Source organism: Myodes glareolus, chromosome 6, assembly GCF_982192425.1.
Source record: "Myodes glareolus chromosome 6, mMyoGla1.1, whole genome shotgun sequence".
NCBI classification, from domain to species: Eukaryota; Metazoa; Chordata; class Mammalia; order Rodentia; family Cricetidae; genus Myodes; species Myodes glareolus.
The window spans coordinates 84907496-84919848 of NC_142031.1; the positions used below are offsets into that span (position 1 = coordinate 84907496).

General features: G+C 46.8%; 1 protein-coding gene across 2 annotated transcripts in view; it reads right to left on the reverse strand.

The window, feature by feature from the left end:
* Positions 1 to 12353, reverse strand: part of Camkmt (calmodulin-lysine N-methyltransferase) — a 388750-nt gene that overhangs the window by 4537 nt on the left and 371860 nt on the right. For both annotated transcript variants that reach the window (XM_087907294.1, XM_087907293.1), the window contains one exon: positions 1616 to 1747. In XM_087907294.1, coding sequence (XP_087763420.1) covers positions 1616 to 1747 — 132 coding nt within the window. The remainder of the gene's footprint in view (positions 1 to 1615; positions 1748 to 12353) is intronic.

The window sequence follows — 12353 nt, forward strand, 5'->3', positions numbered from 1 at the left end:
GGCTGCCAGCCACTGGAGCCTGACACTCAAGTTCTAGACAAAGGAGAGGTGGCACTGAGGACCCAGTGCCTTGCTTGTCCCATCGTACTTCAGATGTTTCAGACAGGAGACAAGGGGCCTCAGGGGACAATGGCAAACATCTCTGCTGGTGGAAAGACCCACACCTCCGATCTCCTGAGCTGTCACTGAGAACCTAAAAGCATCTGTTGTTCTAGGGAGCAAGTAGATGGCATTGACGCCAGAGTGGCATCAGCTGCTCCCTGTGGTCCCAGCCTGACCCTGGAGAGAAGGCCACCTCATTCCTTTGGTTGAAGGCACTCAAGAGGCTAGGAGAGACACTTTCCCCATCAGGTAACCCCTCAGAGCCATTCCTTTTGTTCTGGGGACAGGATGGGGAGGGGTGTCAGAAAGGCATCATCCTGGAGAAGCAGGTAAGGTGTGAATAGCTTGCCACTGGGTTCCTGCTTCCTGATTCTAAGGCGTGCGTCCCACTCCACCAGTGAGAGGATACCATTTAACTTTTAGTTCTCAAAGCACCATGCACTCCTACACCCCCACCCATAGGCTAAACGGGGGGCCCTAGAGGCACAAAGACTGGCAACCCATTTCAAGGAAGTGAGAACAAGGGTCCTTTCTCTTGTTTAGAAGATCCGATCTGTTTTGCATGAAGGTTTTCAGGAGCCAACACATTTTGACATTCTATCACTAGTCCTGGGGCAATAAGGAATGCTGTGCACATTGTCCCGGGAGAAGATGAAGGTCAGGTTTTCTCTTTTCTGCAGTGGCGGCTTGTGAAAGCCTGGTGAGCCAGAGTCTCCCTCCCACCATGGGCAGATGAGCTCAGTAAAGCCTGCAAAGCCCAAAATCCCAGGAGAGACCGCCTTAGTCCCTCCTTAGACCCGCCTTAGGACCCGCTGGTCCCTGTGACAGGCACCAGCAAACGTGAGACTCCCAAAAACTTTTCCACCAAATACTTGTCTCTTGGTGTCCTATATTGCCCTATGCCCATAAATAATAAAAAGGCTGATAACATTGCTTTATGTAAGCAGGCTTAGAAATCACTCTCAGATAAGTGCTTTTGACCTAAATCTTGTAGCGCCTCGTTCTGACATATAACCTCGCAACTGTGAAATTCTGTATGAGATTTAACAGTCTCAAACTGTCAACTGACCCAGCCATAAAGCAAGCCGAGATAAAGATTTACAGTCCAACATGATACAATTAGACATTCACCTTCTATTTATTTCAGTGCGGCTAAGCATTTAACCTACTTAAAAGCCGAAGGGTTTTTCATTAGAACACAAATGCATGTTTCTCATTCATGCTAAGCTGCCGCCTCCTCTTGCATCTTGCAAATTAGTCCATTATGAATGAAAAAGATTAGTTTGTTTCAGAGAAAGGGGTAAACAGGAATGGTTTCTGTAAAATCCTCCTAGACATGCAAAGATAAAAGCTGGCTTTACCACACGAAAGAATCAGATACAAGTAGCTGGTCGGAAGCAACACACCTAAGGAGTACTTTAATCAAATATTTGGGTTACCTGCCAAAACGACCATGATCTCTTCAAAATGCAATGCGGATTAAAGTGTTATCTAGCACAAGCAGAAAACTAACCTTGGAGTGGAAGTTTGAAATGTGTTCATCATAATTTTCATGTCTTTGGAGCGAGAAACCAGCTTTTTCAGCTAGACTGCAAAACTGGTTGAATGTATTCCCTCGACGTGGGGCGAATACCATTGCTTTCCCCTAGAACATTAAAAAAAGAAATTCACACAGTTTAAAACTGGAAGGCAACCAAACACAGTAGACGTGAAGTCGAAGTAGTCCTCACCTCTCAGGTACAGAAGCTTGACTGTTCTGGAGACATTTAAACGGGAAGGACACACAGGGAGAAGCATTTCAAGGGCAGATAAAGAAAAGAATATTTCACACTCAGATAGCCATGTTATGTTGTATTATTTCCAAATAATATATATATGTAACAAATGAAACGTGACCAGGAGCTGCTGTTCTGGACAATGTACCCTGTATCAGGTCTAATGGTTTAAGTCATGGACATTAGTGTCGGGGTGGCTGCCATCGACTGTGACTCCTTCATGCCTAACAACACAGCTCCACGCACATGGTAACGATGCCTATACACAGATCAGACGTCATAGATCGGTGGCCACCAAGTGTTCTCACACTTCGGTCTTGTTCCTAGTCTTCTCTGTGACTTTCCTGCTCTGGGACAAGGTTCCAAAATGTAGGTTTCCACCTTGAGTGGAACCCCTCAGAAGAGTCCATACTGTAACAGGACGACTCTGCAGCCATCATCTGACAGTGGTACCACGCAGGTAGGCAGGCATTTCCAAATAGTCACAAAATCTGAAGGAGACTGTGGCCCTGAGGAGAACCTGAATAAAATGTCCACGGGACTTCAGAAGGCCAATGTGACAAGATACTTCACAATGACCCTGTACTAATAAGTGGATGCCCTGTGGGCTCTCCCTTCCCCTGACCTGTACACACAATGACCAGGTTTCCAACTCTTATTTTTTTCCCCATTAAACAAAAACAGATACCTACATGCTTCTGTTAATTCCATGTTTAGAGCTCTCATCCAAATCTGAGGGAATTATGAGATATAGTCCAGTTCGGTTTTTTTTTTCTTTTTTGACTGTTGTTTGTTTGCTTGAAGCAGAGTCTTGCTATGGTAGTCCAGGCAAGCCCTGCATTTGCATTCCTCCTGCCTCCACTTCCTGAGGTCTGTAGTTGCAGGCATGAGTGACCATGCCTGACTTATTCCAGGTTCTTATGACAGAAAGGCATCATTCACACCCATCGACATCTGTTGGTATGAGAGTGTGTGGGACAATGGGCTCGCCATTAACACACACATCATCTCCTCTAGTCTCCTACCTGGGAAAGTATCCTCAGGCCCGTTCCACAGGGATGCTCAGAAAGTTGGAGAGTTGGCCAAGGGGACACCACCCAAATTTGACTAGAAGCTCATCATTCCAACTCCAACATGAACGCCCTTTCTCTCTACTTCTTTGTCTCTTTATTAGCCACAGTGATGACGACGACAATGGCAGCTACCACCGTGTTAGCTGCTTCCCAACCCCCCTTAATCCCTTCGGCACTCTTCTCCACCACCTTGTGGATTAGATATTGCACCTTACAGATGAGTGAACCAGCAGTGGAGGGGCTGAAAACCAGGAGGAACCATGGGACGGAAAGAATCCTGGACTCAAAAACATGGATCCCCACCATCCAACAGCTGCGTAGTCAGAACCACAGCATCCAGCAGAGAGCTGGGAGGATGCTGGAGATGGTGAGGTCTGATTCCCTGATTCTGCACACAAGATCCTGCAGTCCACCCCCACCTGTGGCCGACCTGCTGAGTTTGCTCATCCATCTAATGGGAAGATCCGAGCTGTATGGCCTTTTTTTTGTTTTGTTTTTTGGGGTTTTTTTTGTTGTTGTTTTTTGGTTTTTGGTTTTTCCTTCCAGCAAGCTGTGAGGCTCAAATGAAGGGAATGTAAAAATAATTTGAAAAGCAAGGCGATTCAGACATAAGATGGGGGGAAAATTCCATATTATTCAACCGTGCTCTAAGAATCCTCACCCCACCCCGTCTACCTGCAAGAGAATGAATACACTGATACACTGCCCTGGACAGCAAGTGCGTGTTCACATGTGTTTACATCGACATCTACACACGCAGACACGTAATTACCATGGCACCAGTCATGCCACTATACGTAGGGTTCTGTCAGCTTTTCCAATATTAATTGCTATTTTCAGGCAGTTTTCAAACAGCATCAAAAATTCATTTTTATGTGGAACTAGATATGATACACGGTCTCAGCAGGAGAGCACAAGTCAGTCTTTTTTTAAGGAGAAAAAAAAAAAGGAGGGATTATGAGTTGGTCATTTCAGTCATTCCAAAGGGCCGGTTGCCGTTCTAGAGTTTTGGATCGTGGAAGTTGTTTGTCCTGCAGAGATTGTCATACAGTTACAATGGAGGAGTTGGTTTTTACAGCTGTTATCTAAGCTACGTAACACAGCGTTTCAGGGTGACAGGATTCTTCGCTGGGCTGATGCTTGCACTCACAGAGTGCGTGCTTCCCACATCCCACTCACTAGTGGGTTGGGAGTGGGTGGGTAGGCTAAGGAGTGTTTTCTGACTAAATATCCTCCCTCTGCTGAAGGCTCAGCTCACCTTCTATTGCTAACAAACACATCCAGAATAGTAGCAAGCAGCTCCCCTTCCCCTCGCCAGCCTCTCCTCCACGCTGCAGCTGTTGTCCTGTTCTTAGCACTTATTGTCACAGACACACGCTGCCATTGCCTGTCTCCTCTGGATGGACTGTATGCTCCATGACAACAGGGTCTTCTGAAGCTCTGTGCACTGCACTTCCTCGGCGCCCAGTAGACAGTAGGAACTCAGTCAATATTTGTTGAGAGAATAAACTAAATCTAGATGCTAAATAATCCACCCCCCCCCCAAAAAAAACCACTGGTCATAGAGAGTTTAAAGGCCACATTCTATTGCTTATTCTTTTGAAAAGATTTTCTCCAAGGGCCTTTTATGGAAAACAGCTCTTGGAAGTGATTGCAGAGGACTTGCATCTGCCCAATCCAGCACCCACAGAAAGAGCAAGATGGAAAGTCGTGCTGGTCCAGAATTAGTGATGAGTTTTAAAGTATCTTTCATTTTTTTGAATGTTGATACTCTGAGATGCGAATTAATGTATTGGAGGGTGATAATATACCACCCATCCATTCGAAGACATCTACGGAGCCCTATCAGGTTGCCAGTCTCTGCCCCATATGGTTTTAAAGGCACCTTGCCTCAGTGTCCCCAGGGGAGCAGGGCATGTCTGTCCAACCAGATAGATAGACCTTATAAGTTAGCCTGCAAAGAAATCAAAACAAGAAAAACAATATAGATTTCAAATGGGCACATTACCTTAGAAAACTTATTTTCAATTTACCAAAGTGCAAGTTTCTAAGCATTCAGCCACCGAATCATTTTTAGAACTCAGAATGAACACTCAATTGAATGTAAAATTTGGCTGGTGGACAGAAACTCACAGGACTTCACTTATCCCTGGAGAGATGAGGGAGAAGTTCCATTCCCCAGCAAAGACACTGTTTCCAGCATGAACTCCACTGTTGTTGCTCTGTGAGGCCGCTCCATCCTCAGGTATTAAAGAGTATACACTCACGGGAAAATAAGGGTGCTTCAGATTTATTTAAGAAAGGAATGTGCCATGCCATCAAAATGCCTTCACCTCCTCCCTCTTCCAGGTAACCAATTATTAAATACCAATTACACGTCTCAGTTTAGGCTTAGTTTTGGTTTGTTTACCTGGTTTCTGAGGTGTAGTCCTCACTCACTTCTCCTGCCTCTCTCTCTCTCTCTGTCTCTCTCGCGCGCTCACTCTCTCCTCCTCCTTTCCTGGCTTCTCTTCTCCCACTAGCTCTTTGTCAATGGCTCCCCGGCTTCTGTCTACTTTTTCTCCACGTTCTGTATAATGCCAGGCATTTGTACTGAAGTCTTCAGCTTCAACTATCATTTAACTGTCAATAATTTCCAAGTATATAACGGTCACATTCACCTTTGCGAAGGGGCCACATCCATCTTTCCAGGTGCCTACTCATCTCTGCATGTGAGTATTCTGAAAATATCTTTAACCTGTTCTGTCTGTAGTGGAGCGTAGCCCTTGGCTCCAAACCTTACCATGCTCAGAGCATTAGCCATCAAAGCCACTGCTTTGACCCTCTCACATCCGTGCCCACAGATGCAGAGTTGAGGACCTGTGTGTTGTCCATTGTCACAGCCGTTCCCAGTTGAATACCTGCAATCAGAGCATCATCCTTGTGTTCTTTTCTTTTCTTCCTTTCCTTACACATTCCCTCTCCTCTCTTCTCCTCTTTCTTCACAGAGTCTCACATAGCTGAAGTTGGCTTCAACCCCCACCCCATCCCCTTGTATTCATGTTCCAAAGTACTGGGGTTACAGACGTGTGCCACCACACCTGGCACTATCTTTCAAAGCCTCAAAACCATGTCCCCCCCTACTTTCAAGTGTGTTCTGAACTGCTCTGAAGGGGACCTGAAGGGTTAAGGGGAGACCAGGGCTGGGAGCACAGGGTTTTTAAATCCTATTTAATGCTTTGTGGTTTCATTTCGGTGCTGGCTCTTGAACCCAGGGCTTTGTGAGTGGCGCATGCTCCAGCAGTGAGTTACACCTTGACACCCTGACTTACGTTCATCGCTTTAAGTGGGATGCCAGCTAGACAGTTTGACCAAAGAGTCTTTCCAATTCAACAGGGTTTGAAGACTTCTAAGATGGGTCCCGACTTCTTGGGATGGCAGACAAAGCACCATGTGATCCGACTCACACCCATATCTACAACTGTCTCTGGCCCTCCATGCTTGCCCACCTCGCCCTCTCGCCAGACTGAACTAATTTACAGCTGATGCGTTCTTTCAAGCATCCCTTGCCAGCAAGCAACCTTGCAAACAATCCTCTAAGCTACAGTGCTTCTCCTCCCTCACTTTGTCTATCTGCCTGGTGAACTTTTGCTCGTCCCTCAGCACCCGGGTCAGACACCCCACTTCTTTGCCGCCTTTGCTGACTTCCTCTGGCCTCCACACGATGCCCCCTCCACAGGCGGTCACTTTCACTCCCTGCCTCCACAGGTCAACACAGCTCCCCTCTCTTCACATACCATTTTGCAGCTGCTGGTTTCCTTGGGGGTGGGGTTATAGTGTTTCTTACTCTCCCTTCAGTTCCCAGCTCTGTATTGAGCACCCAAGAGGCATGGAGAAAGTGAACGTCCACGCCATACTTTCTTCTTTGGTGTCAGTAGCTCTTAAATGGATGATTACATGTAGAACTCGGTCCATGCTGGGACCCTGAGGAACTCGGCTTTTCTCAAACACTCCTTTCCTGCAATCCTTCCCTCTGCAGATTCTGGGTGGCCACGCCACTGTGCAGAAACACTCAGTGGCTCTCTAGCACCTGATACAGCCCTATTTCTCCATCACAGTATAGCTACCTTCACATAACGGTACCCCCAAAGCAACTTTTTAGCTTCATTTTCGGCCTCTGTCTGAGCCCCGAAGTAGACAGACACACCCAAGACAGAGCACTCTGCAGGCAAAGGGCATGCCTTTCCATACTCCCGTGTGAGCATTTTTGCTCCCTCTACTAGACGTTACTTCTCTCCCCTTCTTTTAAGGTACAGCACGTCCTTCTGATGCCTCTGGAGCTGCATACAAATGCCTCTTAGGCAAACTTTCTGAGGCCTCCAGTCGCCTGTGCTTTCTCCTGGCACCTGGCACCTCTTTCCTGGCCATGCTGTGTTACAATGGCCAGTGGCTCCTGTGTGATTCTGCTCTGTTATGGTGCCTTAGAGTGTTCCTCGTTTTCTATTCACATCTCCATGCTCTGGAGCTCAGGGCCAGGCCGACTGTGGTGATGTAGCAAGGATCTGATGAAACAAAAACCATCCGGCCTGTCCAACCTGTGGTCCGTGGTCCACATATGGCAGCTTATGGCCCAGATCAGCTTTGAATGCAGCCCAACATAAAACCCCATAAACTTAAATAAAATGTTATGAGGGTTTTTTGAGGAGAAGGACTCGATGGTGCAGCTCATGAGTGTAAATTTTGTAGAAGACAACTTCACGTTGCAATGTCAAAAGAAACCAAGTAAGCGTTTGCGGGTAGAACAACAAAAAAGCCAGCCAGTGTTATGGAGTACTTCCTGTGTACTGTTGTATAGTCTAGGTAGGCCTTGAACTTGTCAACTGTCTGGGCTACCTGGACATACCTGTATCTTAGAGCAGTTCATATTTTATTGAAGACAAGAATTCAAAAGCTTCATGTAACTGATAAGAAAGGCACCAGCTTGTATTTTGCACTGACCTCTACGTGTGTAACCCATTTTTACAAACAGGTCTTCAATTCTTGGGTACCCAGAGTCTATCTGCCTTGTATCTTGGCTCTCCAAGAGAAACGCACAGCACAGCATATGTACTTATGCTGAAGCAGTACCCAAGGCCCTTAGGAAAGAACTCCCCAGGACTGGGCCTGTGTTCTGAAGGCCTTAAAGCCTTCTAGAAGCTCTCTACTGTTATATCTCGTTTCTACCAGCAGGTCAGCAAGGGATGGCTGAACTGCTTTGCACCAAGAGCTGCTGGGTCTTGGACCTGGCCAGCAGGCCGGAACCCAAGTGGCTTTCAGCACAGTTTCTGTCACCACATGAAGCCACACACATGGCAATTTCCCTGAGATTAAAAAAAAAAAAAAAAAAAAAAAGATGTTTGCACTGATGTAAACAGTGGTGTTAGATTTAACAAAAAGATGAGGAAGTCAGTCAAAAAGAAGAGACTGCTTTTCTAACATGGGGGCTGACGGCTCTAACTGCAGGGCTCCCTGGACATAGGCAGGGCTCCCAGGATCTTGTGACTGCTAGGGCCTGGCTTTAAAGACGCTTACATTAATTCCACAGTGACGCATAAAGGATTATCTATTAATTGTTGTTACATTATTGTTATTGTGTGTGCACACTCCAGCACATGCGTGCGGGTGCCCATGTTGGGGTCAGAGTCAGAAGACAACTGTCTGGGTTTCTCTTTCCGTGGTGGTTTCAGGGGATTGAACTCAGGTCAGCAGGCTTGCAGGACAGGCCCTTTTACCTGACAAACCACCTCTCTGGCCACAGTGAGATTTCTGAGCTGTGGACAGTGGGAGGGAGGTGACAACTGACTGGGGCACTGTCTGCACTGCAGTCCTGCCTGCATCCTTGTAGTCCTAGCAGCCCTGGCTCCCCTCTGGGACACAGTCACTTTAGAGGACTATTAGCAGATGTCATTTGCTGTTTGTCATTGCTGTTCAACTTGCAGGCTGCTATGGCCAGATTTTAAATTGCTTTTGGGTCTTCTGATATAGGACATCGCTGTTGTCACCGACTTTAGGAAACACAGCCATGAGCAGTCACCCCATCAATCATTAGCAACAAGAAACCACTTATCAACAGGGGAAAGAGAAGTGGGGGGGTGCTGCTTCTTGGGATGAGTAAAATGTACTGATTTCAGGGTTTTTTTTGGGGGGGTTCATGACAGGATTTTTTTTTTAATATCTTTTTTTTTTTTTCCTAGAGAGTTCCTCACAGTGCTCTGACAGAAGCCAGCTGTGTATACTAGTGGTTTTCCTAGAGTTGAAGAAAAAGTGCCTTTCAGGATGATGACTTTTTTTTTAATTTATCTGTAGAATCTGGGACCTGGTGTGGTGACTCTCTGAGGTCAGCCTTAGGAGCTGACATTGCCCTTGGGACAAGCCAGGGGCCCACCTGAGAGGCCAGGCTCTCTCTCTCTGCTTCCCTTCATTTATAACTCCCCCATTATAAAAAGAGAAAAGCAGGGAAAGGCCGCCTCCTTGCCCGTTTGACTTGTTTTTAGACTCTCTGACACCCAGGTGCTGATTTGGTCGAGTTAGAAATTTACTAACTAAGAAAGACACATCATGTATAGAGTTTGCTCCTTCCCAGGGCCTGACCCCAAGACCTTCACGTTGCAATTATTTAACTCTCACTGATGTGGCCCTGGCTCTCTTCCTTTCTAGCTGGACTGTATGTATAAAAAGTGTCCTCTTCATTCAGTGGGCGGTCCCCCTGGGACCCGTCAGGTTCTGCTGTACAGGGGACCACAGAGGAAAGTAGCAGGTGCAGACAGGTTACACACAGAAATCCCCGAAGTCCGTAGCGGGAAAATAGTCTTCCTCCCTGTCCGCATTTCTCAATGGGGTTGGAAAGCTCCTTCTGTACCTAGTCCCTGCTGTAGTCAGAAAGTCTCTAAGTCTTCCGCAAGGAGACTGGCACGCACATGCGCCACACAGCACTGCACCACACCGAAACGGCTTCTCTCATTTTGTAGAGAAGAGACTGGGGAGAAATTGAGGTTTCTGGAGGGTGAAACCACCAATGACAGAGGCCAGATGTGAGCCTGTGCTGCCCATTTCCAAAGCCTAACTGTGCCTACCCTGGGATATAGGTCCTGGAGCTGCTATATGTGTGGGTGAACTGGAGCCTACGCCCCCCGCCCCGCCCTGTTGGAGGCAAATGGGTCATGACAGAAGGCTTCAGAGCCGTTAGCGGGGAACTGACCCCACAACTTGGCCTACCATCAGTCAGCCTGCCATTTCTTCTTAGGACCACTGTCTCCTATAACAACCTCAACGAGTTAATAGAGCAATAGCAAAAGCCAGCTGTCATTACAGAGATGTACTGTCTTGTTAGTTTAGGCAGGCTTTGAACTTGCCATAGAGTCTAGGCTGCCCTCGAACTCATAATCCTGTTCCCTCCTGAATGCTGGGATTATAAGCATGTGCCACCACATCCCATAGCTGCCTTTTAAAGGTGAGGATTATCAGTCCAGTGGCTAGTGAGCTCCGACTTGTTTGTTGGTCTGTTTTAATGCCTTCTCTTCTAGATCTTTTTGGGACTTGAAGCATGTGATGACTCTTGCTCAGACCCTGAGAACTTGAAGTGTCCTACAGAAACCCACCAAACACTAAGGATCCACGAGTGCAGCACCTATATTACTTCCTTGTGGACACTTGGAGTATCTTCATCTTCAGACCCTGGGCCACAGAACCATGGAGGAATTGTCTCAGCTCAAAAGAAGCCTACACCTAGCTTTAATTGTGATGTAGCCATTGCATGTGATCTTAGCCTTGAACTACAACTGTCCACTTAGTGGAGAAAGTCCTAAGAACCAGCCATGAGAGGGTTCCCACTACTGCATGGGAACGAACCCTCAGGTCTGCCAGCACAAGTTCTGACTGGGATTCTTGATTGCCTAGTCCATGTGACCCTGCTAGGATCTAAGGGATAGAAGCCCAGGGTGCAAGTCTCCTGCCTCCACAGATCTGAGATTCTGAGTGGCAGTTTCATTAAGTCCATACGCTATTCATTCTTCAGACTTCCTCTCTGATAGTTCTAGAACACTCAGTGGCCTTGAGTGTCAGCAATCCTATGAGGAGCCTAGGTAAGAGCCCTACTCGCACTTCTAATGCTGCAGGCTGGGTTAGGCCTCAGCCTAAGCATGGAGCATGTGGAAGTGTCACCTGCTCCAGGGCATGGCCCCGGGCTTCTCTGCTGTAAGGTTAAGGACTGGCTGTCAGTCAGTGGGCTGCTGTCCTGACTCAGAGGGGGCTGCTGTGCGGAGCCCCACTTCAGACAGGGACAAGCATGGTTCAGGGTTTAACAGCCGGTACAGAGAGCCTCCAGAGATTCCAGTCCAATCTGCATTTAGGTCTATTCATAGCTTGGGCAGTTTCCTATTGTCAATCATGCAAATCTGCTGCGAAATGAAGTATTTACCACCAATAGGCTTTGAAGGGGTGTTGGTGAGGAGTGAAGTACTGTCTGTGCAGTGTGAGATCCGGGAGTCCTTGAAAGTATTGTGTTTATGTATAAGACATTTTCATAGAGCCTTTGCAGCCGAGCATCTCCGTGCCCTCCCTGAGAATCCTGGTCTTGCAAATGCTTGCAGGCATCCTCCAAGGCTATCAGGGGAGATGAAGAGGCCCAGGAGAGGCTCCGTATTCCTTCTGCTGCCTTCAACTTGGGCGGCCTCTTCCGTGTGGCAGCAGCCAGCAGCAGCTTGGCACATGCCCTTCCTTGCCTCCAGACCTACTCCCCACTTCACGAGCAGAATCGAGAAGGCCAATTTAATTGAATTGATTGCCACTTACAACGCTGCCGTTACTCCTCCGAGAGGCCTATTTAAAGTTTCAGAACTACAGAGAGATAACAAAATAAAAAGCAATAGTGTAAGGCAATGGACGATTATCAAATTGCTCCGGGAACCTTCAGTGTGAGAAAGATATAAAAGGAAGATTGAAAGGTGTTAGTCTATGAGTCTCACCGAGGTCACAAGCTGAGACCTTTCACAAAAGACTTAAGAAACAAAACTTTAGAAAACACACACACACACACGCACACACACGCACGCACACACAGAGCAGTCATATCAGATTACTGCGAGTTCTTATCGTCGATTACACTAAGACCATTAGCCTATTTTAAATTCCTGTGGTACAGCACAGAGTCTTACATACTTACAAGATTTTTTTTTTAATGCATGAGCTTTAAACTCGTTTTCTTACTTTAAATAGATGTCTATTAACTCTCCGTTTAGTCTCCAGGACCTCCTAGCCTAGTATAACAGCTCTAACAAAATAAGAGTGGATACAAACTCTGTAATTTACTCACAGGCATAAATGGGTATATAAATGTAAAAATGTGCACAATATTTTATGCCATGCTTGGCTTCATTGTGACCTAATA